This window comes from Lampris incognitus, chromosome 1 (genome assembly GCF_029633865.1).
Source record: "Lampris incognitus isolate fLamInc1 chromosome 1, fLamInc1.hap2, whole genome shotgun sequence".
Classification (NCBI taxonomy): domain Eukaryota; kingdom Metazoa; phylum Chordata; class Actinopteri; order Lampriformes; family Lampridae; genus Lampris; species Lampris incognitus.
In genome coordinates this window covers 6,262,068-6,286,403 of record NC_079211.1, presented here as the reverse complement: position 1 = coordinate 6,286,403, position 24,336 = coordinate 6,262,068, and the positions used below count along the sequence as shown (strand labels likewise).

Genomic DNA, 24,336 nt, shown 5'->3' with positions numbered 1-24,336 from the left:
GTCTCACAGCGCGACGCAGGACCGCCGTTTCGGAGCCACGACCAAAGATATCGCCACGTTTAGTCATCTCTCACCTGAGACGGCCCACATCACACAGTCTGTACCCGGCCTTAAGATGAGTGATGAGATGTTTCTCTCTCAATAAACGCTGTGTCCAGATGAACCGATTCAACTTTCCATGATTGTTTGATTGTCATTCATATTATTGATTTGATCTATTTAAATTGTTTATTGACTTTTGGAAGAGGTTTATTTTTAGGTTTTGTTTCATGTTTCACAGTGCTGCTGAGTTTGCTCGAATCTGATTTTGTCTCTCGTTTGTGAGAGTAAAACTCATTAAACCTTTGTCGGTGTGCTGTGTCATCCAACCGAAGTCCGAGTCGAAGTCACAGGCGTGACAACAACCCTTCCACAACAGAGTCAGCATCTGTTGCAGCAGACAAAGGCCATGTTGAGTCTGATTGGAGTAACCCAGCCATCGATTATGCCAAAAGTTACACCCGTCGCTAGTTAGTTGAGCTCCTCCAGCCATCTCAGTGGTCCTAAACTAGTTTAGGAAACTCAGGAAAGCCATGTTTGAGTGGGGTTAGGGTGGTCTCCCAGTCTTCTCTAAGAGGACCTCTGGTCAGTAAGGGAGTGTAAAAGTGTGAAATTTATCTGCAGATTTGAAAACTTTTGTGGTTTCTGTTAAAAAAAAGTTCAATGCACACCGTTCGATTACCATTGTCAATGACTCACAGGAAGTTATAATGTTAAAGCTACAATCCTAAAGATTTTAGTTTGAACTGGGTCCTGTGTAGATGTTGAGTGTTTGAGCTCCATTCAAACTGAATGAGAATCAGCGGAGCTGTTTTGTCAGAAATGAATTAAAAAAAAAATCCCGAATTAACCTGGGATTTTTCCGGTTCCAGTGTGGGAACAATTGTTCCTAATTCCTGATTTACTTACTGACGTAGTACTATCAGTTGGTAAAGGTCTTCTACCAGCTTGTTTGGTCATATCTGCTTGTTAGACACAACAACTTCACTTCGAACTTGGCACTACTTGCCTTCTTCTTCCTCATTTGGCTGCTATGGTGAAGATGGAAAACACTATGTACCCTATCAGACACCAAACCATTCACATCAGATACTACTAAAACATTTATGATTTGGATATTCATGGCCCAACTGTTGCCTTAAACACTCCATGGTTGGAACATATCAAAAAGGAAATTTGTTTAGATGTAAATCCTCAGGATTGTGGCTTTAAGTGAGGGGATGCACGCGTGGGTGAGGTTCGGTAAGGGAGTAAGGGAAGGGTTGTGCTCTGGAAAAAGAAACAGCAAAATTAACTTTTAAAAAGCATAATAAATTAATCCTAACACTGAGCACCACGATGCTCATCATAAGTACTGCCTTTTATAGAAATAAAAAAAGCTCTACAAATTCTTTTGTACAGGGTTCTCGGAGTCCTTGGTCTGAACCTCATCCCACACCTTAGATACAACTACGAATATTATTATTCAAACATTGGCATCTTGCGTTGAAAATAAAAATCTGTCTACATAAAAATAAACAAATAAATAAATAATCAGTTCAGCTCCAGTGCTCTGCAAACAAAACTGCATCATGTTGCTTCATCGGCGTACAGCAGTCCTGGTGTTGGTGTGCGACAGGCCACGTTGACCACTGGTTAAACACTAAAACACAATTTACGCTGCTTAAGGCACCATGAAATCCAGCAAGCACGGCATAATCCTCCAGACATGAAGGGAACAGACAACCCAATATGAGAATAATGCCCCTCTCTCCTCTGCCCCCTGTACAAGTTCACATTCAGGAGAAATGGGCCTCCTCTTCTGAGCCTCCAGCTAAACTGCATTTGAACATTTTACATGCACAGCGACGAGCTGATACTGGCTCACGCCTGCCATGTGTCTAGTCTGGCCATCCGTAACCACTGTTTCCCAAGCAAAATCCATTCATGGTATGATTTAGACACAAATGGATTTATGGTATTGTACTGACCAGGGGAGGTGGTCGCTCTGACTGTCAACGGCTCTGCACTGAGGGAGCAAGGGGGGCTCGTGGGACTGTTAATGTTCGGGTTGAATTGTTGTAATTTATGTGTTTGGATGATGTGTTCACGTTGTGATTATGGTTGTTTTGTTTGAGGGTTCGACTCAGACTGGGTAGATGACCATTTTGCTGACTGACTGTAGGACTGTGACTCAGACTGGTGTTTTCAATAATTTCCTTGTTTCGGGAAGTCATTGTTCGGCAACTATTGGGGAGGGGCAGAATAACGGCGCACTCCTAGGGTCATGTGGTATATGGGACACAGGAACTGCCATTCTAAAATGCATCCTTGTCTCCTGCCTCTTCTTTCCCGTCAGTTCCATTTGGTTCTGATGGGGTGTTAAAATTAAATAGCACTCTCGGGGTCATGCGGTGTACGGGACACAAGACTTGTAAATAAGAGATCTCTAGCTCTCCATTCTTCCACCCCAGCTCACCATATTGGTGTTAGAAGTGGGATTGAGTGAAAGAATGGAGAGGGAGGTCCAGAGATTGGAGTGGGACATCGAGCAGACCCTTTGGTGCTTGGAAAACCTGGTGTGGCAAAAGACGGAGTCCACCAGAGACCGGAGGTTTTCCAGCCCGACCTGATGGCTCCAGTGTATCGTGGCTCCACCGCCCCCTGGATGCCAGGAGGAACAGTGCTGGGGAATGCATGCTGCCTGCTGCCACCGATTGCCCCCTGGAGGCCAGGAGGACCAGCGCCGGAGAGCAGCTTCCCACCACCGTCGATCGCCCCCTGGAGGCTGGCGAGCCAGTCACCGAGCAAATGCCACTCAGCAGCCTCAGAGTCCTGGTGCTGCATTGGAGTGCCACTGTTGCCAGCGGCAGGAGGACCATGGCCAGATGACGCCGACGGTGGTGGCCATCCAGACCGCCAGCAACGAGGATAGGTTGTTCCCATTGACCACGCAGCAGAAGGAGGCAGATGTGGCCCTTGCGCTGGTGAAGGGCTGGCTGGAGACAGGGCGGCACCCTGAGTGGATGCAGTGGGGCAACTTTGAGCCCCACCATGGGTTGGTGTACCAGCGGTGGCAAGCTCCCGGACGAGGGAGTGACCTCTTGCAGTTATTGGTGCCCCGTGTGCTCCATCCCCAGGTTCTCCAGATGATCCATGGCTCGATGGAGGTGGGACATTACGGTAATGCCAAGACCCTCCACCGCCTCTGGGGTTGGTTCTACTGGCCTGGCTGCCGATGTGATGTGGAACTGCACGTGCACTGCTGCGACTCCTGCACCCGCCAGGCTCGGGCCGGCTCCGGAGTACGACAGAAGGGGGGCTATGGCACACAGCGCTTTGGGCAGCTGGTTCGCCAGTGAAGGCCTCTGGACATTTGAGGGACTATGTCTAGGGTGATGGGGTCGTCGAGGATAACTGACCCCCCAGGTGGGGGCTAAGTAGCGACCTGAGGAGGCGGTCGCTCTGACTGTCAACGGCTCTGCGCTGAGGGAGTGTGGGGGCTCATGGGACTGTTAATGTTTGGGTTGAATTGTTGTAATTTTTGTGTTTGGATGATGTGTTCATGCTGTGTTTATTGTTGTTTGTTTGGGAGTTCGACTCGGACTGGGTAGACGACCATTTTGCTGACTGACTGTAGGACCGCGACTCAGACTGGTGTTTTCAATGATGACCTTGTTTCAGGAAGCCATTGTTCAGTAACTATTGGGGAGGGGCAGAATAAAGGTGCACTCCTGGGGTCATGCGGTGTATGGGACACAGGAGCTGCCTCTCCTTTCCTGTCAGTTCCCTTCGGTTCTGATGGGATGTTAAAATTAATAGCACTCTCAGGGTCGTGCGGTGTATGGGAGACGAGAGTTGCAAATAAGAGGTCTCTATCTCTCCATCCTTCCATGCCAGCTCGCCACAGTATGATTTAGAGCCAAATAGATTTAGGGTGTACATTTGAAGAAAAATGGCTGATGGTACGATTCAAGAATGATGGCTGATTATATGTACCACTATGGAAACATTCCAGGATGAAATGAATTCTTTCAGCATAGCCGTCATCAGGTAAAGAGAAATCAGACTTATGTGTGTGTGACATAAATACAAGCTATGTTTTCCATTTCACTCTCAGAAATAATCAACAGAAAGATTGACTCCCTACGTCTGCGGTGATGTCATTGAACTTGGTGATGAAGGCGTGTTTGATGATGTCCACAGCGACCTCGGAGGTGACCACCATGAAGACATCCGGAAACAGAACCCACAGGTGATCTAAGGAAATGAAGACCGCAAAAACAAATGAAAGCATTCTTTTATAATGATCCAGTGAAAATTTCTGTGTTGTTTTTGGAAACCCTGTGCTTTATAGTTAATCGGTTACAGAGGGTGTCCAGTTTTCTACTGCTGGCGATCAGACTGCTCCACCAGAGCAGTAGGGGGTTAAATGAAGTCTAAAAAATGCCCCAGGGGTAAATGGATGGATGTGGGCTTCTTCACCTTTCCTGGGGCTTGTATCATGAAGCAGGATTAATGAAGATAACTGGATAACTTTGCTGAGTAAAACCTGGTGTCCCACAAATCTGAGACATGCACTGAAATAAAAACAGCTGTTCCAGGTTTTCGCTATCTAGCTAACTCACAGTGATTTCCTTACAAGGATTTTTTTTGGGTGATTTTTCCCCCTCCTTTTTCTCCCAATTGTATCCAGCCAATTACCCCACTCTTCTGAGCCGTCCTGGTCACTGTTCCGCCCACTCTGCCGGTCCGGGGAGGGCTGCAGACTACCACATGCCTCCTCGGATACACGTGGAATCGCCAGCCATTTCTTTTTACCTGACAGTGAGGAGTTTTGCCAGGGGGACGTAAGCGTGTGGGAGGATCACACTATTCCCCCCAGTTCCCCTCCCCTCCGTACAGACGCCCCGACCGACCAGAGGAGGCGCTAGTGTACCGGCCAGGACACATACCCACATCTGGCTTCCCACCCACAGACACAGCCAATTGTGTCTGTAGGGACGCCCGACCAAGCCGGAGGTAACACAGATTCGAACCGGCGATCCCTGTGTTGCTTACCGGGATTATTGAGCATGCATAAAGACATCTAGCTAACTCAGTTATCTTGCTTTGTGATGGTCAGCTTTTCCAAGCCAGCATTCAAACAAGAAAAGCTTCCAGTCATAAGCTCAGTTTTACTCATGCACAACTAGACGCTGAAGAAACCATCGCAGGTGGCAGTAATGCATGATGGATGGGGGATAAACATAGGAAAGGGGAACTTATACACTGACTACGACATTGACCAGTGAGCCGCCAGCGTTGGCTCTGTCAGCATCGGCTCTGCCAGCATCACTGCGTCCATATGATGGCCGCTGCTGACGGGCCAAGTCTGTCTGCTGGTGGGCAGCTGACCAGAAGACTGGCAGAGGCAGCTGACTGAGTTGGGAAAGCTGTCACATGATGATGTCCAGCTCTCTTCCCTGTCTTGCTTCTGTCTTAGCCTCTCATGGGGTCAGCAGGTCAGTTTAAAATAGTAGCAAAGGACTTGTCAAACACATTGGTCCAATGTCATTGACTTGATGTGCACTGAGCCTTGGAAAAGCCCAAGTATGATGACCAAAACAGCATGTGCTGTTGGTTTGGGCTTCAATGATAAATTTGGCTCGATAAGATGCTACGTGTAGCTTGGCTTTCCTGAAGCATATCATGACTAGCAAATATCAGCAGGAGTTTGCTAGCTGGGAGTGAATGAAACAGAGTCAATGACTCATGGACACCGACTCCCCAGATTTCTGCATTCATTAAACACAGGAGATGAGCCAGCTGGGTGGTTCATACACAGTCCTTCATAAGTACACAGCCAGCACAGCAAACTGACATCTACTGAAGGAGTTTGAATAAGTCTGATGTCAGTAAACATGTTGTACATCCACTGACTAATTGTTATTCACATTACTACGGCAGAAGTATAAATGCATTAAAATAGGTACCTGGGTTCCATGAGAACTGTTCCATATTCCTGAGACACACAATGAGCAGGAGAACATAGTTGGTGAAGCGCTCTTTAATATCTGCAAAGACAAAAACATCACAAAGCTTTTCAATCCCCAACTTCCCTGGCGGATGTGGTTATCAAAACTCTGAAACACAATTTCCATTTCGAGAGCTTACATTTTTTTGCCCTCGTTGTGTGCTTAATTAATGTTGTTTTGTTTGCTGGGAGCCCAGTACAATTTCTCAGCTCTGTTGAAGTATTCCCCATCATGATTACTTGCTGATATTTTTATAGTGTTCATTTCGTTTTATTTTACAACACCTACTACGATTTATATAGGAATCATCATTTTCGTTATACATTTTGTTCTTATCATCATTACTATTAGTAGTGATAGTAGTAGTAGTTACAGCAACAGCAGCAACAGTGGTGGTAACAGTACAGTAGTAGTAGTAGTAGTAGTAGTAGCAGTTGTAATAGTAGTAGCTGTAGCAGCATTAGTATTAGTGGTACTAGTAGTAGCAGCAGTAGTAGCAGTTGTAATAGCAGTAGTAGTAGTAGCAGCGTTAGTAGTAGTGGTACTAGTAGTAGCTAGCAGTAGTAGTAGTAGTAGTAGTAGCAGTAGCAGTAGTAGTAGTAGCAGTAGTCGTAGCAGCAGCAGTAGTAGCAGCAGCAGTAGCAGTTGCAATAGTAGTAGTTGTAGCAGCATTAGTAGTAGTGTAGTAGTGTAGTAGTAGTAGTAGTAGCAGTTGTAATAGTAGTAGTTGTAGCAGCATTAGTAGTAGTGGTACTAGTAGTAGCTAGCAGTAGTAGTAGCAGTAGTCGTAGCAGCAGCAGTAGTAGTAGCAGCAGTAGCAGTTGTAATAGTAGTAGTTGTAGCAGCATTAGTAGTAGTGATAGTAGTGTAGTAGTAGTAGTAGTAGCAGTTGTAATAGTAGTAGTTGTAGCAGCATTAGTAGTAGTGGGTACTAGTAGTAGCAGTAGTAGCAGCAGCAGCAGTTGTAATAGTAGTAGTGGTAGTAGTATTCGTAGCAGCAGCATAAATAAATATTAGTGGTCTTACAGTTCCTATACCAGTACCTGAAGATGCTCCAGTGGCTTTTAGTTTTAGCAGAATGATGACTGCATCTGTTTAGTGTAATTTCAAGGTGCACACAGAAACATTTGGCAGGCCATCATCCCTGCTGCCAATATGACGTTAGCTGGGACCGGGAGCAGCTCCTTAAATAGGCAATCTTCAGAGACGTGATGGAACAGTGAGGGGGAACGGCAAATGATTGAGGCTCATTGTCCTCTGCTGTCATTGGTGAAGAATACCCGTCACGAAGATGAAAACATGCTGCCTTGGGCACAGAATGCTGAGCCGCACAATGCATTAAATCCACAGCATAGTGTCTCCATTCTACTGATCAAAGCCAATAGAATAGATTCAGAAAGGCCCCAAGATACAAAAGAGGAATTAATCTTATGTACACGAGGGCTGGTCCCTCTTTCAATAGCTTTTTTCATTGCTGTTTTTATGCCTAACAGAATCCAACTACATGTCAGTAAAAATTGAAACACACAAAACCGCGGCGAAACAATGGTCTCCCCAGGCTATGGAAAGCCTTAGTAACTGTTTAGATATTACAGACCGGTCTGTCTTTAAGGAGTCCTGCCATGACTCTGACAATTACACCAATACTGTTATGTCTGACATCCATTTCTCAGAAACTGCATTCAGTCCAAGACCGTGACTGTGTTTAGTAACAACAAGTTCAGCAGAGACGTTAAACGTTATGCAGGGAGAGCATTCAAGAGGGGTGATACAGAACTCTACAAATCCATATAAAATATGAATTTGAGCGGGTAGTGAGGAAGGCTAAGGCCAGTTACAAATGCAAGCTGGACAAGGACAGCAGAGGTGTGTGGCACAGACTGCGGCAAATCCCCAACTATAATGCCAAACATTCAGCCCGTAGTGATGACCCCATGCTCCCCGATGAACATAATGAATTCCACTGTTGTTTTGATAAAGCCTCAACCCACCAACAGAGTCTGCCAACAGTGGAAGCCCCTGAGTCCACCTTTTGTGACTGGAGAGCATGAGGTCAGGTGTCTGCTGTACAATCAGAACAGCAGCAAAACTGCAGGCCTCAATCTTGTGTCCTCAGCCACTTTAAAATGGTGTGCTGTAGAACTTACTTCTGTTCTGAATTGTATTTTCAATTGGTCTACCAACCGTGTAAAGTACCAGCATGCTTTAAAGCTGCAGTAATAATTCCTGTGCCCAAGAAGCCCATTGTTAGCTGTTTAAATGACTACTGTGTGGTGATACGCAATTGAGGGTAGATTCACCAGGGGCTGCTGCTCCTTTAAGGCAGACGTTCAGAGTGCTGACGTAGGCACTGCTTAGAGTTTCCGGGGTGGAGCCATGTTTGCAGCAGCCTAGCGGTTAGCTGGTTGCCACGAGAGATTGCGCTGTATCAGTGTTGTTTTGTGTGGCGAGTAAACGGAATTGACTCGACCTCTCCGTCTCCTCATTCCTGCACTCCCACAACTGGCCCGTTGTCTTAACATCTGTTGTCATGAAAGTGTTTGAGCGTATAGTAAATACACATCTGTCCAATGCTGTGTTAGATCCCAATCAGTTTGCATACAGGGCCAATAAGTCGGTGCACGGTCCTGTATCTCTCTGTCTCTCCTCTCTCTTGCAGCAGCTAGGTTTCCATCAGTCTCTATGTCTCTGGGTCTTGGACTTCTTAATGGGCAGAACACAGGTTGTCAAATTCAACAATAGAACTTCAAACTCATTGACGATTAGCACAGGTGTCCCTCAGGGGTGTGTCCTCTCACCTCTGCTCAACTCATTATACACCAATGACTGTATTTCACACTCTGACACTGTAAAAGTTACTAAGTTTGCTGATGACAGAACACTGGTGGGACTGATTTCCTGTAATGATGAGACAGCTTATAAAAAGGAGGTCTCCTCTCTTGTCAACTGGTGTAGCAATAACAGTCTAGAAGTGAACATCAACAAAACTAAAGAACTTGTGGTTGACTCCTTCAAAAATCAGGGAGAGCTACTACTGCTGGCCATTAACAACCAGGTGGTAGTGAGAGTGGATCATTTCAAATTCCTTCGGACTACAATCTCTTCCTCCCTGCAATGGGAGGAAGCTTAAAATATAACTGGCTGTGAACTCCCCACCATTTCTGAATTATACCATATTCACATTCAGCGGAAAGGTTTTAAAATTTTACAGGACTCCTTACACCCGGCCAGCCCCCTATTCAATCATCTCCTTTCGGGTAGAAGACTCCGCAGTATCAAGGTCAGAACGTCATGCTTCCACAATAGCACTTACCCTGCAGCAATCCACATCCTATATACTCCATTGATTTTACACGTATAGTCTCCTTAAGCACATGCACTTTAATTTGTCACGAAGGGCATGAGACATATGGCTGCATTAACTGAATTATAATTTTAACAGTATGTTTTTGTAGACACGCCTTGTATGTACTGTGTGGTTACTTGTTTACTGTTTTTATCATTGCGCACACCAAAACAAAATTCCAAACCAACTTTGAAGTTGATATGGCAATAAATTACTGAATCTTGTCAGTCAGAAAGCAAGGGGAGACTGACTTCTCTCTCTTTAACTGGCTCAAAATAAACCTTCTGATCAGTGCAGGAGTTAATTCCTTGTTGTCTGGCTACTTCAAATATCAATTTGAACCTAATGCAACAAGCATATTCATTCAGTCTCAGGCGTATAATGAGAGAATTATATGCTACAGTAGTGTTGTTAATTGGTTTGTTAGACGTCCAGAATGGTTTCACTGTAATGCTAAATAAGCCTCAATAAGCCATTGGCACAAACAACACCTTGTAGCTTATAACATGCTGATGTTTTTTGTTTTTATTTTAATTTCACAGCACTTTGTAACTTGAAGCTACAATCCTGAAGATCATTATTTTGGGGTTTTTTTTTTTCCACTACCCCATTTTGGATACGCCAAAATTTTGACAACATCCTCCCTGCTAGAGTATCACACTCCTATGCTACTTATTCTAAAGCGATAGATTTTCCATCACTTGGCCACTGAGCAAACACCGGAGAATACCAACCAAGAGGACACCGGTACAAACCCTGCTTTCACTGAATGTGTGTTGCTGAAGCTGTTGTAGGCCAAGAACAAATGAGTTTGGTTGTATGAACAAAACTGCACACCAGTTAAGTACAAGTTGCTCCCCTGCAGTCGGATCAAAGGCAGAGCTTTGTGCAGCAGCAGGTGATGTGTGTTGCGTCTTTAGTTGTCTTACCACTGTTGGACATTTGAAACAGGTTGTTCTTCTCAAACTTCTTAAAAACACTTCCTTTGATCTCCACAAACTGTGGACGAGAAGACAGTAGAAATAAATCAGAGACGTTAGCGGCATTTATCATGCAGAAAAATGGAGAAAAAAAAATCACATGTCGCCAAATCATGTTGCAGCCGCATCAGGTACATTGCATCAGCACGTGCCAAGCATTTTTGGGTTACATTTGCATACATATCTATCTAAACAGTGGTGTGTGTATGAGTGTGTTTTGCATATGCTGTTTACCACTCAACTACTTTGTGTTTTATGCATGCTCGTACTAATTACTGGCACACACATGTATTGTGTGTGTATTGTATATCTATCTATGTGTGTATGTGCACTGTATACGCTTATTAGTGCTCACTTGTTTGTGAGTGCAAATGTGTTCGTATGTTTATTGCACGTGTGTCCTTATGTTGTTCGCGTGTGTGTGCTCGCATGTGTGTGTGTGTGTGTGCGTGTGTGTGTGTGTGTTCGTACATTATTGGACATCATAATGGTGAGAAGGGATTTGTTGTGGGAGTTGAATGCGACGTTGAGCGTGGAGGCTTGGACCATGATGAGGATGGCATGGAGGACTGGGCGGTACGGCCACTCAGGAAAACATCGCATTAAAAGACAACTTCAGTCTAATTAGAACAACCTGCTGGCTCACTGTGGCTCGGTCCGGGGAAGAGCATCAAAACAAAAACACACAAATTTGAAAATCCTCCCCAGGGGCACTCAATCTTTCAATACTTGCTTGGAAAACAGCATGAATGAGCAGTTAATCTGACACACTTGTATAATTAATCAGATGGACAGGAAATTCTTTTACAGCTGTGCACCTACAATTTCACAACATCTAGCCTCACTCTGGAGACTTTTTATCCCCCCCCCCCAAATTGTATCCGGCCAATTACCCCACTCTTCCGAGCCGTTCCGGTCGCTGCTCCACCCCCTCTGCCAATCCGGGGAGGGCTGCAGACTTACCACATGTCTCCTTCGATACATGTGGAGTCGCCAGCCGCTTCTTTTCACCCGACAGTGAGGAGTTTCACCGGGGGGGGGGGGGGTGTAGTATGTGGGAGGACCACGCTATTCCCCCCAGTCCCCCCCCCCAACAGGCACCCCAACCGACCAGAGGAGGCGCTAGTGCAGCGACCAGGACACATAACCACATCCAGCTTCCCACCTGTAGACACGGCCAATTGTGTCTGTAGGGACACCCGACCAAGCTGCAGGTAACACCGGGATTCGAACCAGTAATCCCCATGTTGGTAGGCAACGGAATAGACTGCCATGCTACCCAGACGCCCTTGGTCTGGAGAATTCTGGGCAGGTCTATTATTTCACCAAAGACCTTTCATTGACATGTTGATGGGGAAACATCTAAATGATAAACAGTCTTCCATACTACACAGGTTCATCATGAAATGGATCTTGATGCACAGTCCTGTCACTGGAGGCAAATACCAACTTGTGATGTGGTTCTGTAGTCACAAGCTAACTGCAGAGACGACAGAAAATAAGCAGCTTATGGCGGCTCACATCATGTAGTCTTAGCTAGAGAACGGTGGTTGCACTAACATAAATCATACATATAACCCCCAAACCACCCAGATTGGCAAAAAAAAACAAAAACAAAACATGTTTTTTCACTGGATTTGACTTTCTAAATTTAAGAATGTTAACGTTCGTGTGAAGCTGAGCTGTGCAGGGACCAACAGAAGATGACTGTGGTTATACTGGGCAGCACCAAGCTGCAAATAGCGCATGAATGTCAAACATGTAGTGTCAGCAAACCTCTCATAAACATCCTTTATCCTCTGAATCATGCCTGCGGAGGGCTCGAACACCCTTACCAACCAGGCGGGGTTGAAAAATAAGGATACAGACATAGAAGACAGCCATGAAGAAGTGAGGGATGACTCCTATACTGTCTCTCTTGCGCTCTTTGGGTTCTGTGGCCGTCCAGTAGAGAGCGTCCAGGATGTCTTGGCCAAAGGAGGAGAACAGGCGGTCTGCCACCTTAGGAGGAAAGGTCAAAGGTCAACGGGGAAGTCGTTTAACACACACACACACACACACACACAGTTGAATCAGTTCATCTGGACACAAGGTTTATTGAGAGAGAAACGTTTCATCACTCATCTAAGTGACCTCTTCAGTCTCCACTGACTGCAGGTATCCCACCCTTATAAACTATACAGTTATAAACAATACAGTTGCATAATGACCGAAACCAACCATCAGTTTCATATGCAAATATGGGCGTGACTATCAACTAGAGTTACAATAGCCATGTGTACTATTCACAGAGGATTTGGGAATAGTTGCAATCACAGCATTCTAAGATGGCGACAGATGTACCCCCACCCCCCCCCCCCCCACCCCCGGTTCAGGGATGGTCGTTCCCTCTTCACATAGGTGGCCTCTTTGACTTCCCGTTCAAACCAGCGTTCCTCCCTATCAAGGATGTGCACATCCTGATCCCTGAAAGAGTGGCCACTGGCCTGGAGATGGGTGTAGACCAGCGGTGGCTAACCATGTGCCATGGAGAGCCATGTGTATGCAGGTTTTCATTCCAACCCGACTCCACACCAGGTGATTTCACTGATACATTCTTCGTCTTTGGTTGAAGGGTTGCTAATCGGTGAAATCACCAGGTGTGGAGTCTGGCTGGAATGAAAACCTGCATACACATGGCTCCCCATGGCACATGGTTAGCCACCCCTGGTGTAGACTGTTGAGTCCTGGCCTGACGTGTTAGCTCTTCTGTGTTGTACCATCCTGTTGGGCAGCATCTGTTTGTTTTCCCCGATGTACAAGTCACAGCAATCCTCCCGGCACCTAACAGCGTACACAACATTGCTCTGTTTGTGCCGGGGGACCCGATCCTTTGGGTGGACCAATTTCTGGTGGAGTGTTTTGGGGTTTGAAAGCAACTGAGACGCGGTGTTTGGAAAATACGCGTCTCAACTGTTCCAACACTCCCGCCACATATGGAATCACCACTCGTTTACGCTTAAGACAGCTGTTGTCCGGGGGCATCCAGGTGGCGTGGCAGCCTATTCCGTTGCCTACCGACATGGGGATTGCCGGTTCGAATCCCCGTGTTATCTTTCGCTTGGTCAGGTGTCCCTACAGACACAATTGGCCATGTCTGCAGGTGGGAAGCCGGATGTGGGTATGTGTCCTGGTCGCTGCACTAGCGCCTCCTCTGGTCGGTCGGGGCACCTGTTCGGGGGGGGGGGGACTGGGGGGAATAGCGTGATCCTCTCAGGCGCTACATCCCCCTAGTGAAACCCCTCACTGTCAGGAGAAAAGAAGCGGCTGGCGACTCCACATGTATAGGAGGAGGCATGTGGTAGTCTGCAGCCCTCCCCTGATCGGCACAGGGGGTGGAGCAGGATGGCTCAGAAGGGTGGGGTAATTGGCTGAATACAATTGGGGAGAAAAAGGGGGGGTACAGCTGTTGTCCTTCTCCTCTCTTCGATCGGCTGGTTTGGGTGTCTTCCTGGCTTCGACAAACGCCCAGTTAGGATAACCACACTTAACCAGGGCCTGTTTACACACACACCTCCTTGCCATTCATGCTTCATGCAGTTTCATGTTGTTCCCATAAAAGGTAGCATCTCCTAAAATATTCAGTCAGACTTTGGCAGGCATATTTGAAAATCTGTTCTCACATTTATTGATAAAGGTGAGTGAATACTTTCTGTGGATGTACATTCTACTGTGAAAACTCTTGTGCTTTCATATCACAATATCTTCATAGTGGCTGTCTTTATCCATTTCAGTTTGACTGGTTATCTACTTTGGGCTTATTGATCAGATATCTTTTTTAGGTTTATCTCCTCTCATCATCTCATCATCAGCCGCTTCTCCAGGGTCGGGTCGTGGTGGCAGCAAGCTAAGTAGGGCACTCTAGATGTCTCTCTCCCCAGCAACGCCCTCCAGCTCCTCCTGGAGGATCCCAAGATGTTCCCAGGCTAGATTGGACATGTAGTCCCTCAAGCAAGTTTTGGGTTTACCCCGGGGTCTCCTCCCAGTTGGATATGCCTGGAAAACCTCCAAAAGAAGGCGCCCAGGAGGCATCCTAATCAGATGCCCAAACCACCCCAACTGGCTCCTTTCGACATGAAGGAGCAGCGGCTCTACTCCGAGCTCCCTCCGGATGTCTGAGCTCCTCGCCCTATCTCTAAGGCTGAGCCCAGACACCCTACAGAGGAAACTCATTTCAGCTGCTGGCATCCACAATCTCACCCTTTTGATCACTACCCAAAGCTCATGACCATATCTGAGGGTTGGAACGAAGACTGACTGGTAAATTGAAAGCTTTGCCTTCCGGCTCAGCTCCCTCTTCACCACAACGGTCCGGTACAACATCCGCATTACTGCTGACATTGCACCAATCCGCCTGTCAATCTCCTGCTCCTTCCTACCCTCACTCGTGAACAAGACCTCGAGATACTTGAACTCCTTCACTTGAGGCAACAACTCATCCCCAACCCAGAGGGAGCAAGCCACCATTTTCCGGTAGAGAACCATGGCTTCAGACTTGGAGGTGCTGACTCTCATCTCGGCCATTTCACACTCAGCTGCAAACCGCCCCAAGTGCGCGCTGGAGGTCGCGTTCTGATGAAGCCAACAAAACCACATCATCTGCGAAGAGCCGAGATGCAATTCTGAGGTTCCCAAAATGGACACACTCCTCACCTTGGCTGCGCCTTGAGATCCTGTCCATGAATATCACAAACAGAATCGGAGACAAGGGACAACCTTGGCAGAGTCCGACACCCACCGAAAACGTGTTTGACTTTGTGCCAAGAATGCGGACACAGCTCTCACTTTGGTTATACAAGGACCGGATGGTTTGTAGCAACTGCCCCGGTACCCCATACCGCATACATGCTGCAGTACCCCACAGAGTGCCCCGGGGTACACGGTCGTAAGGCTTCTCCAAGTCCACAAAACACATGTAGACTGGCTGGTCAAACTCCCATGCCTCCCTCAGCACTTCTGCAAGGGTAAAGAGTTGGTCCGTTGTTCCACGGTCAGGACGGAATCCGCATTGTTCCTCCTGGATCCGACAATCGGCCGGCGCCTCCTTTCCAGCACCCTAGAGTAGACTTTCCCAGGGAGGCTGAGCAGTGTGATGCCCCGATTCTGTTCCCTTTTAGGTTTATTAGATATCTAATTCAGGTTTGTTAGATATCAATTTCAGGTTTATTTACAACTATCAAGACTTTCATTTGAGTGAAGACCTTTTTTTTTCGTGCAGCCATTTTCAGGGCTGCAGGAGCTCTTTTATCATGCCTACTACACCAAATCTCTTTACAGCTGGGGATTATTCTTTTTGACAACAAAAATCCCAATAAGAAAGATGACAGCGTTGACAGGGGATTTGCATTTTCATATACTGTGTTGTCCTCTACCTATTCATAAAGAACTATAGTTTTTATAGAGGCAGTCAGCCAGCACTTCATTCACACCATACTCTTTGCCAGTTGACCTTTACTGTGGTTCATCAAATACTGTTTACTGAAAATTAATCAATGCTGCATTAAAAACATTACACTGCCAAAATTATGTTGCATATTGTGATTACAGTGTCAATTTTACTTTAATTTTACTTTTCGCTTCCGGTGTGGGAAGATGGCGGCGCGAATTCACATTTGCACCGGTCTCACCCAGTACCGGTGTGGGAAGATGGCGGCACGAATTCAGGTTTGCGGCGGCCTCACCCAGTACCGTCCATGCAGTGTCCTTGTCCACGTCTGCCTCTAACTTTGTCTTCGTCTGATGGCTGGGAGAGCTGGCGCTGGATGGGCTGGGAGAGCTAGGTCTGCCGCGTCCTGTGGGCCCAGGGACCACGGCCCTGACCGGAGCTAGGCCCGAAGAGGAAATACCGAGGGCAGTCTGACAGGACGTGGAAGCGGGGCAGGCTAAGCTAACTGCTAGCCCATGCAGACCGGCAGTTCTGATAACACTGAGGGCAGTCTGGCGGCGACCTTGCCTAGCGTTGACTGTGTTTTTAGTGTCGTTGTGTGGAATGCGGGGAGGTGTCTGGCTGGGAGAGCTGGTGTTGGATCAGCTGAGGGAGCCTGGTCTGCTGCATCCTGTGTGCCCAAGGACCACGGCCCTGACCGGAGCTAGGCCCAAAGACTAAACACCAAGGGCGGTCTGACAGGATGCGGAAGCGAGGACAGTGATTTTTTTGTTGTTGTTTAGTTTAGACATATGTGTTAGTTTGGATATCTGTGTTTTTGTCTGTGTTGCACTGCTGTGGGCTGGGGGAAACGATGTTTCACTTCATTTCATGTGCACACGTGCATGAAATGAAATGAAAAAGTGTTTCTGATTCTGAATTTCTAATCATGTGGGCTAAGGTTCATCTACATTAAAAGTTTAGGATTGACTCGGCAGTATAATGACAGATTGGAAAGCTGGAGAATCCACCCAGCAGAAACAGAGCTCATTTCAGAAGCTGTTTGAAACACCGCTCTCACTGAGAACAGGAAAAATTGCAGGCTGAGTATTTTTCTAAATTTTTTTTTATAGCTTGACAACTAGTCACATTTTTCAAGCTAACTATGCAAGGTAGAGGGAAGGGGAAGTGTCTGTCTTCTCTCATCAAAAAACAGCAGTCAAACAACCAAGATCAAATATTCCAGTGAAGGGGTCATTCTAATGATGCGGAGGCGTCAGGAACAGGGAGGCACTTTGCTGCAGTCGTGACTGCAGATGCTGCAAGGAGTGGTTTGTGCCAAAGTTATTCAAGTCTGAATAAATGGCAACCAAAATGAGCCAAAACATGTTTAAAACACCTGCTGCAGGGCATCCTGGTAGTGTAGCAGTCTATTTCATTGCCTACCAACACGGGGATCGCCGGTTCGAATCCCTGTGTTACCTCTGGCTTGGTCGGGTGGGAAGCCGGATCTGGGTCTGTGTCCTAGTTGCCGCACTAGTGCCTCCCTTTGGTCGGTCGGGGCGTTTGTTGGGGTGGGAGGGGGAACTGGGGGGAATAGCGTGATCCTTCCATGTGCTACGTCCCCCTGGTGAAACTCCTCACTGTCAGGTGAAAAGAAGCGGCGGGTGACTCCACATGTATGGGAGGAGGCATGTGGTAGTCTGCAGCCCTCCCCGGATTGGCAGAGGGGGTGGAGCAGTGACCAGGGATGGCTTGGAAGAGTGGAGCAATCGGCCAAGTACAATTTGGGAGAAAAGGGGGGGGGGGCACCTGCTGCAGTAATGATCATGCTACTAGTCATGTACAACAGGCCATTTCTGGCTGTGGTCTGACCACAGCGCTCCAGGACCTCAGGACGTGGACTGGCAGATCACATCATGTTCTGATCACAATGTGTACTGCTTGCATTCACAACTTGAACTGTAATGTGTTTTTCCTGATCCAGATAACGCAACTGGATCCAGATCACATGCATTAAACCCAATGTAAATGCGGTCTCTGGGTGATGAAATCACCACAGTGATGGTGTGGATGAAGTGCCGGCTGACTGCTCCTCCTCAATCCAAAAGGGGAAAGATATTCATGGCACTGCTGGTGCACGAGTATCAGTCGGATTATGTTTTTGACTGCGTGCCAAAATAAAATCGCAGCCACCCAGAAACCCACCTTTGCCGTCTTTCCTTCCATAGACTGGGTGTTCTCTCGGTTGTGTGTGTGTCTGTGTGTGTGTGTGTGTGTGTGTGTGTGTGTGTGTGTGTGTACCTCCAGCATGTTGTAGATGATGTAGAGTTTGATGACAGACTGTCCTCTGATCAGGTGGTACATCATGGAGTAGTCCACGTAGTGCATCATGGAGAAACACAGCACCAGGATCAGCCCCTTCAGCATGTCACAGACCTGAGCCGGCTGCAGCAGCCTCGACCCGCTGGCCCCACACACACACACACAAACAAACAAACAAACAAACAAACAAACAAACAGAAACACCTTGTTGAGTAAGACCACAGAGGGAATGATGACAGGGCATTGTGATTTGCAAAAACATGCATAAACAGGCGCACATATGCACAAACACAAACACACACACACACACACACACACACACACACACACACACACACACACACACACACACACACTATCATTACATGCATAAATGCCTGAATACATTCTTGTATGCACAGATTTACTGCACTTATGTGCACGCGCACGCACACACACACACACATGCAGACAAAAAAAGCATGCTAACATGCACACAAGTACATACACATACACAGAACGATCTACTAACAACATGGGTACAAACATGTACGTGCACACGCCCACCAGTTTTCGATATGTTCACTAATGGATGAAGTGGGCTACTGAATGAATATGTACACACACACACACACACACACACACACACACATCTAAGACGCCAGCTTCCAGACTGCTACTTCAGCAGGTGATGATCTCTTCATTTCAACCCGTGCCGAAATGTAGCTGAGCCTTCGACACGCCGGAGAGAAAAATAATTCTGCCCCGAAATGAGATGAGCAGCATAAAGAAGACAGGAAGCTGGTCTGAGCCGTCCCGGTCTCTGCTGCTCCCCCCCCTCTGCTGATCCGGGGAGGGCTGCAGACTACCACATGCCTCCTCCCATACATGTGGAGTCACCAGCTGCTTCTCTTCTCCTGACAGTGAGGAGTTTCACCAGGGGGACGTAGCACGTGGGAGGATCACGCTATTCCCCCCAGTTCCCCCTCCCCCCAGGCAACGGAATAGACCACCACGCCACCCGGACGCCCTTGAATTTATATTTTACTGTTGTAGTTTTTATGTGCATCTTGTGAAGGATTCAGTAGAGTCTTTACTTGATTGCTTCATAAATGAAGGTAAGGTTAAGTAGTTTTTTTAAATACTCAGTCAGGTTTATATTGTTATTATCATCGCTGACTATAGACCCTCAACTTTAATTAGATTTTATCCATCCGAGAAGAACAAAATTAAATATTTGAAGTACTGGTTTGCTGTGAAAATGCTTACCAATATCTCAGTTTGAATACGCTACATTTCAGTGCAGGTACGCAGCATGTTGGAAGGAATTTAAATTGAGAAAGAGTAAAAATAAAAGGATGGAGGAAACACGGCCGTCCAACAAAAAAAGAAAAAAAAAGAACAAAACCACGTCTCTCAAACGTATCCAGCTTTCATAATGAACAACAACCACTGACCGATGACAAGGCAGGTTGCAGGGCTGCACAGGGGGAGTTTAGTCTGGGGGTCTCGGGAACTGATACCCCCAATTTGCTGTCGCAGGGATCAGAGGGGAGACACACACTGCAACACATGTCCAACCCAACACACTGTCTAGTCACATGTCTTACAATCACAGCTGTGACCTGTTTAGTTAGCCAAGTACTGACTGAGAGAGAGGAGAGAGAGAGAGCAAGAGCGAGAAACTGGAAAGAAAAACACATCTCCAGGACTCGATACCAACATAAGTGACTTTCTGAGTTGGATGTTTTTGCAGCGCAGATGGAGGTATAGACAGAGGTGTCAACTTCCTGTCTTGCATGTTACCTTCCAGCTGTTTGTTGGCACATCATCACCTCAACATGACAGGGCAGGTAACTGTTACTAACTGCAAAACCAGCCACACACTTCAGCCATTTTACCTGCAGAGAAGAACTAGATGATGGCTGGCACTTCTGGACCAGAGTGGATCAATACACCCAGCCATAGGCCGCACTCGGCTCCGCTCGGCCGGCGTCTAATTAGGCCCACATGGCTCTCTAATTACTCTGTGACAGCAGACCAGCAGCAATTCAAAACTTTAATTAACAGATTATACAGTTACAACGTAGGGAGTTCTCAATCAGGTCCTCAGGTATCACCACTACTGCTGAGCTGTGTCCAGAATCACCCCCTCGTTCACTATTCCCAACATATGAAACACTCAATAGTGTCTCCTCTGTAGGGAGTAAGGAACACCACTGAATCATGATTTATCCTCTATAGGAGTAATGAACACCACTGAATCATGATTTATCCTCTATAGGAGTAATGAACACCACTGAATCATGATTTATCCTCTGCAGGGAGTAATGAACACCACTGGATCATGATTTATCCTCTATAGGAGTAATGAACACCTCCGAATCATGATTTATCCTCTATAGGAGTAATGAACACCTCCGAATCATGATTTATCGTCTATAGGAGTAATGAACACCACTGGATCATGATTTATCCTCTATAGGAGTAATGAACACCACTGGATCATGATTTATCCTCTATAGGAGTAATGAACACCACTGGATCATGATTTATCCTCTATAGGAGTAATGAACGCCACTGAATCATGATTTATCCTCTATAGGAGTAATGAACACCACTGAATCATGATTTATCCTCTATAGGAGTAATGAACACCACTGAATCATGATTTATCCTCTATAGGAGTAATGAACACCACTGAATCATGATTTATCCTCTATAGGAGTAATGAACACCTCCGAATCATGATTTATCCTCTATAGGAGTAATGAACACCACTGAATCATGATTTCTCCTCTACAGGAGTAATGAACACCACTGAATCATGATTTCTCCTCTATAGGAGTAATGAACACCACTGAATCATGATTTAAACTCTATAGGAGTAATGAACGCCACTGAATCATGATTTATCCTCTATAGGAGTAATGAACGCCACTGGATCATGATTTATCCTCTATAGGAGTAATGAACACCACTGGATCATGATTTATCCTCTATAGGAGTAATGAACACCACTGAATCATGATTTATCCTCTATAGGAGCAATGAACACCACTGAATCATGATTTATCCTCTATAGGAGTAATGAACACCACTGGATCATGATTTATCCTCTATAGGAGCAATGAACACCACTGGATCATGATTTATCCGCTATAGGAGTAATGAACACCACTGGATCATGATTTATCCTCTATAGGAGTAATGAACGCCACTGAATCATGATTTATCCTCTATAGGAGTAATGAACACCACTGAATCATGATTTAAACTCTATAGGAGTAATGAACACCACTGAATCATGATTTATCCTCTATAGGAGTAATGAACACCACTGGATCATGATTTATCCTCTATAGGAGTAATGAACACCACTGAATCATGATTTATCCTCTATAGGAGTAATGAACACCACTGAATCATGATTTATCCTCTATAGGAGTAATGAACACCACTGGATCATGATTTATCCTCTATAGGAGTAATGAACACCACTGGATCATGATTTATCCGCTATAGGAGTAATGAACACCACTGGATCATGATTTATCCTCTATAGGAGTAATGAACACCACTGAATCATGATTTATCCTCTATAGGAGTAATGAACGCCACTGAATCATGATTTATCCTCTATAGGAGTAATGAACACCACTGAATCATGATTTAAACTCTATAGGAGTAATGAACACCACGGAATCATGATTTATCCTCTATAGGAGTAATGAACACCACTGAATCATGATTTATCCTCTATAGGAGTAATGAACACCACTGAATCATGATTTATCCTCTATAGGAGTAATGAACACCACTGAATCATGATTTATCCTCTATAGGAGTAATGAACACCACTGGATCATGATTTATCCTCTATAGGAGTAATGAACACCACTGAATCATGATTTATCCTCTATAGGAGTAATGAACGCCACTGAATCATGATTTATCCTCTATAGGAGTAATGAACGCCACTGAATCATGATTTAAACTCTATAGGAGTAATGAACACCACTGAATCATGATTTATCCTCTATAGGAGTAATGAACACCACTGAATCATGATTTATCCTCTATAGGAGTAATGAACACCACTGAATCATGATTTAAACTCTATAGGAGTAATGAACACCACTGAATCATGATTTATCCTCTATAGGAGTAATGAACACCACTGAATCATGATTTATCCTCTATAGGAGTAATGAACGCCACTGAATCATGATTTATCCTCTATAGGAGTAATGAACACCACTGAATTATGATTTATCCTCTATAGGAGTAATGAACGCCACTGAATCATGATTTATCCTCTACAGGAGTAATGAACACCACTGAATCATGATTTATCCTCTGCAGGGAGTAATGAACACCACTGAATCATGATTTATCCTCTATAGGAGTAATGAACACCACTGAATCATGATTTATCCTCTATAGGAGTAATGAACACCACTGGATCATGATTTATCCTCTATAGGAGTAATGAACACCACTGAATCATGATTTATCCTCTATAGGAGTAATGAACACCACTGAATCATGATTTATCCTCTATAGGAGTAATGAGCACCACTGAATCATGATTTATCCTCTATAGGAGTAATGAACACCACTGAATCATGATTTATCCTCTGCAGGGAGTAATGAACACCACTGAATCATGATTTATCCTCTATAGGAGTAATGAACACCACTGAATCATGATTTATCCTCTATAGGAGTAATGAACACCACTGAATCATGATTTATCCTCTATAGGAGTAATGAACACCACTGAATCATGATTTTGTGACCTCTTCTTGTCCCGTCATGCAGTATTTGACAGTGAAAAGAGTGCACGAGCACGACAGAGAGGAGGCAAACCATTGCATTGTGCTACTATAGACAGACAGATCGATACTTCATCATCCTACAAGAGGACATTTGGTTTCACCTTTTGTGCAGAGCCTCACAGACAGTAAATACATGTACACATACATCACATACCACAGGACATACACAGAGAACGGGGAGACAACAACACATTAACACAAGAGTTTAGAAGGTCAGTGAGTTTAGAACTCTGATGGCAGAAGGAACAAAGCTCCTTTTAAAGCGGCTTGTCTCCAGGTGAGGGACCTGAACCTGAGACCAGATGGAAGCAGGTGAAAAACGGGTTAAGGGGTGAGGGGATGCTGAGTTATGTTAGTGCTCTGCGTATGATGGCTTTGCTATGGAGGTCTGATGGGTTGGGGGTGGGAAGGCCAATGATTTTGGATGCGCTGTGAGATGTGGGCAGCATGGTGGCGCAGTGGTTAGCGCGATCGCCTCACAGCAAGAAGGTCCCCCGGGTAGTCCAACCTTGGGGGTGGTCCCGGGTCGTCCTCTGTGTGGAGTTTGCATGTTCTCCCCGTGTCTGTGTGGGTTTCCTCCGGGGGCTCCGGTTTCCTCCCACAGTCCAAAGACATGTAGGTCAGGTGACTCAGATGTACTGAATTGTCCCTAGGTGTGAGTGTGTGTGAGCAGGATAAGCGATTCGGATAACGGTTGGATGGATGGAGGTGTGAGATGTGGATGAGCTGGTCCTACTGGTATAAAGTAGTCTATATGCACTGGACACTACAATTTCAGCTGCATTTGCAAATTTTTGAGGCCATTAAATGGTGAATAAACTTTACAGGTAGAATTCGGACACTCAAAATGGAGCAAGGTGAATATAGCGCACCATATAGGTAGGGGTGGGAATCACAGAACGACTCGCAGTAAGATACTATCAGGATACACTGCCCACGATAACGATGGTCTCCCGATACAGCGATTCTGCGATACACTGCAAGACGATCATCCACGATACATTATCTGTGTAACTGCAGAAGAAAAAAATACCCCTAAAGAGGCAAAAAGCAGGAATTGTGTATTTATTCACTGCACTGTGGTGTCAGTTTCACAGAATTTGACAAGTGAGACAAAACAACGTCCAGCAAAGTACGTAGCTCAGTGCCTCTTTAGCTTGCGTGCACACGCACACACCTAAAATAAAATTCCCCGGGAATCCGTTCCCTCTTTCTGTTCTTAAACTTCTGTATATTTTACTGTTGTTACAGCTCGACTGTTACCAATAAAGTTTGAAAAGAAAAAAAGATCACGGAGAAAGAGAGTTTTAATAACAATATTGATATTTGGTGCCAGTGTCTCGATAACGTATCACAAGAGGAAGTATTACGACATATTCTAGTATGGATATTTTGTCCCACCCCTACTATATAGCAAATAGGGAGC

The 24,336-nt window shown here is 45.7% G+C and overlaps 1 protein-coding gene across 1 annotated transcript in view; it reads right to left on the bottom strand.

Annotated features, from left to right (window-relative positions):
- The window catches only part of tapt1a (transmembrane anterior posterior transformation 1a), a 54,674-nt gene that overhangs the window by 19,209 nt on the left and 11,129 nt on the right, over positions 1 to 24,336 (bottom strand). Inside the window, exons 4-9 of the mRNA XM_056275046.1 lie at positions 18,070 to 18,232; positions 12,227 to 12,362; positions 10,833 to 10,930; positions 10,311 to 10,380; positions 5,994 to 6,074; positions 4,169 to 4,278 (exon numbers count right to left, since the gene is read on the bottom strand). Of these exons, the coding sequence (XP_056131021.1) occupies positions 4,169 to 4,278; positions 5,994 to 6,074; positions 10,311 to 10,380; positions 10,833 to 10,930; positions 12,227 to 12,362; positions 18,070 to 18,232 (658 nt within the window). The remainder of the gene's footprint in view (positions 1 to 4,168; positions 4,279 to 5,993; positions 6,075 to 10,310; positions 10,381 to 10,832; positions 10,931 to 12,226; positions 12,363 to 18,069; positions 18,233 to 24,336) is intronic.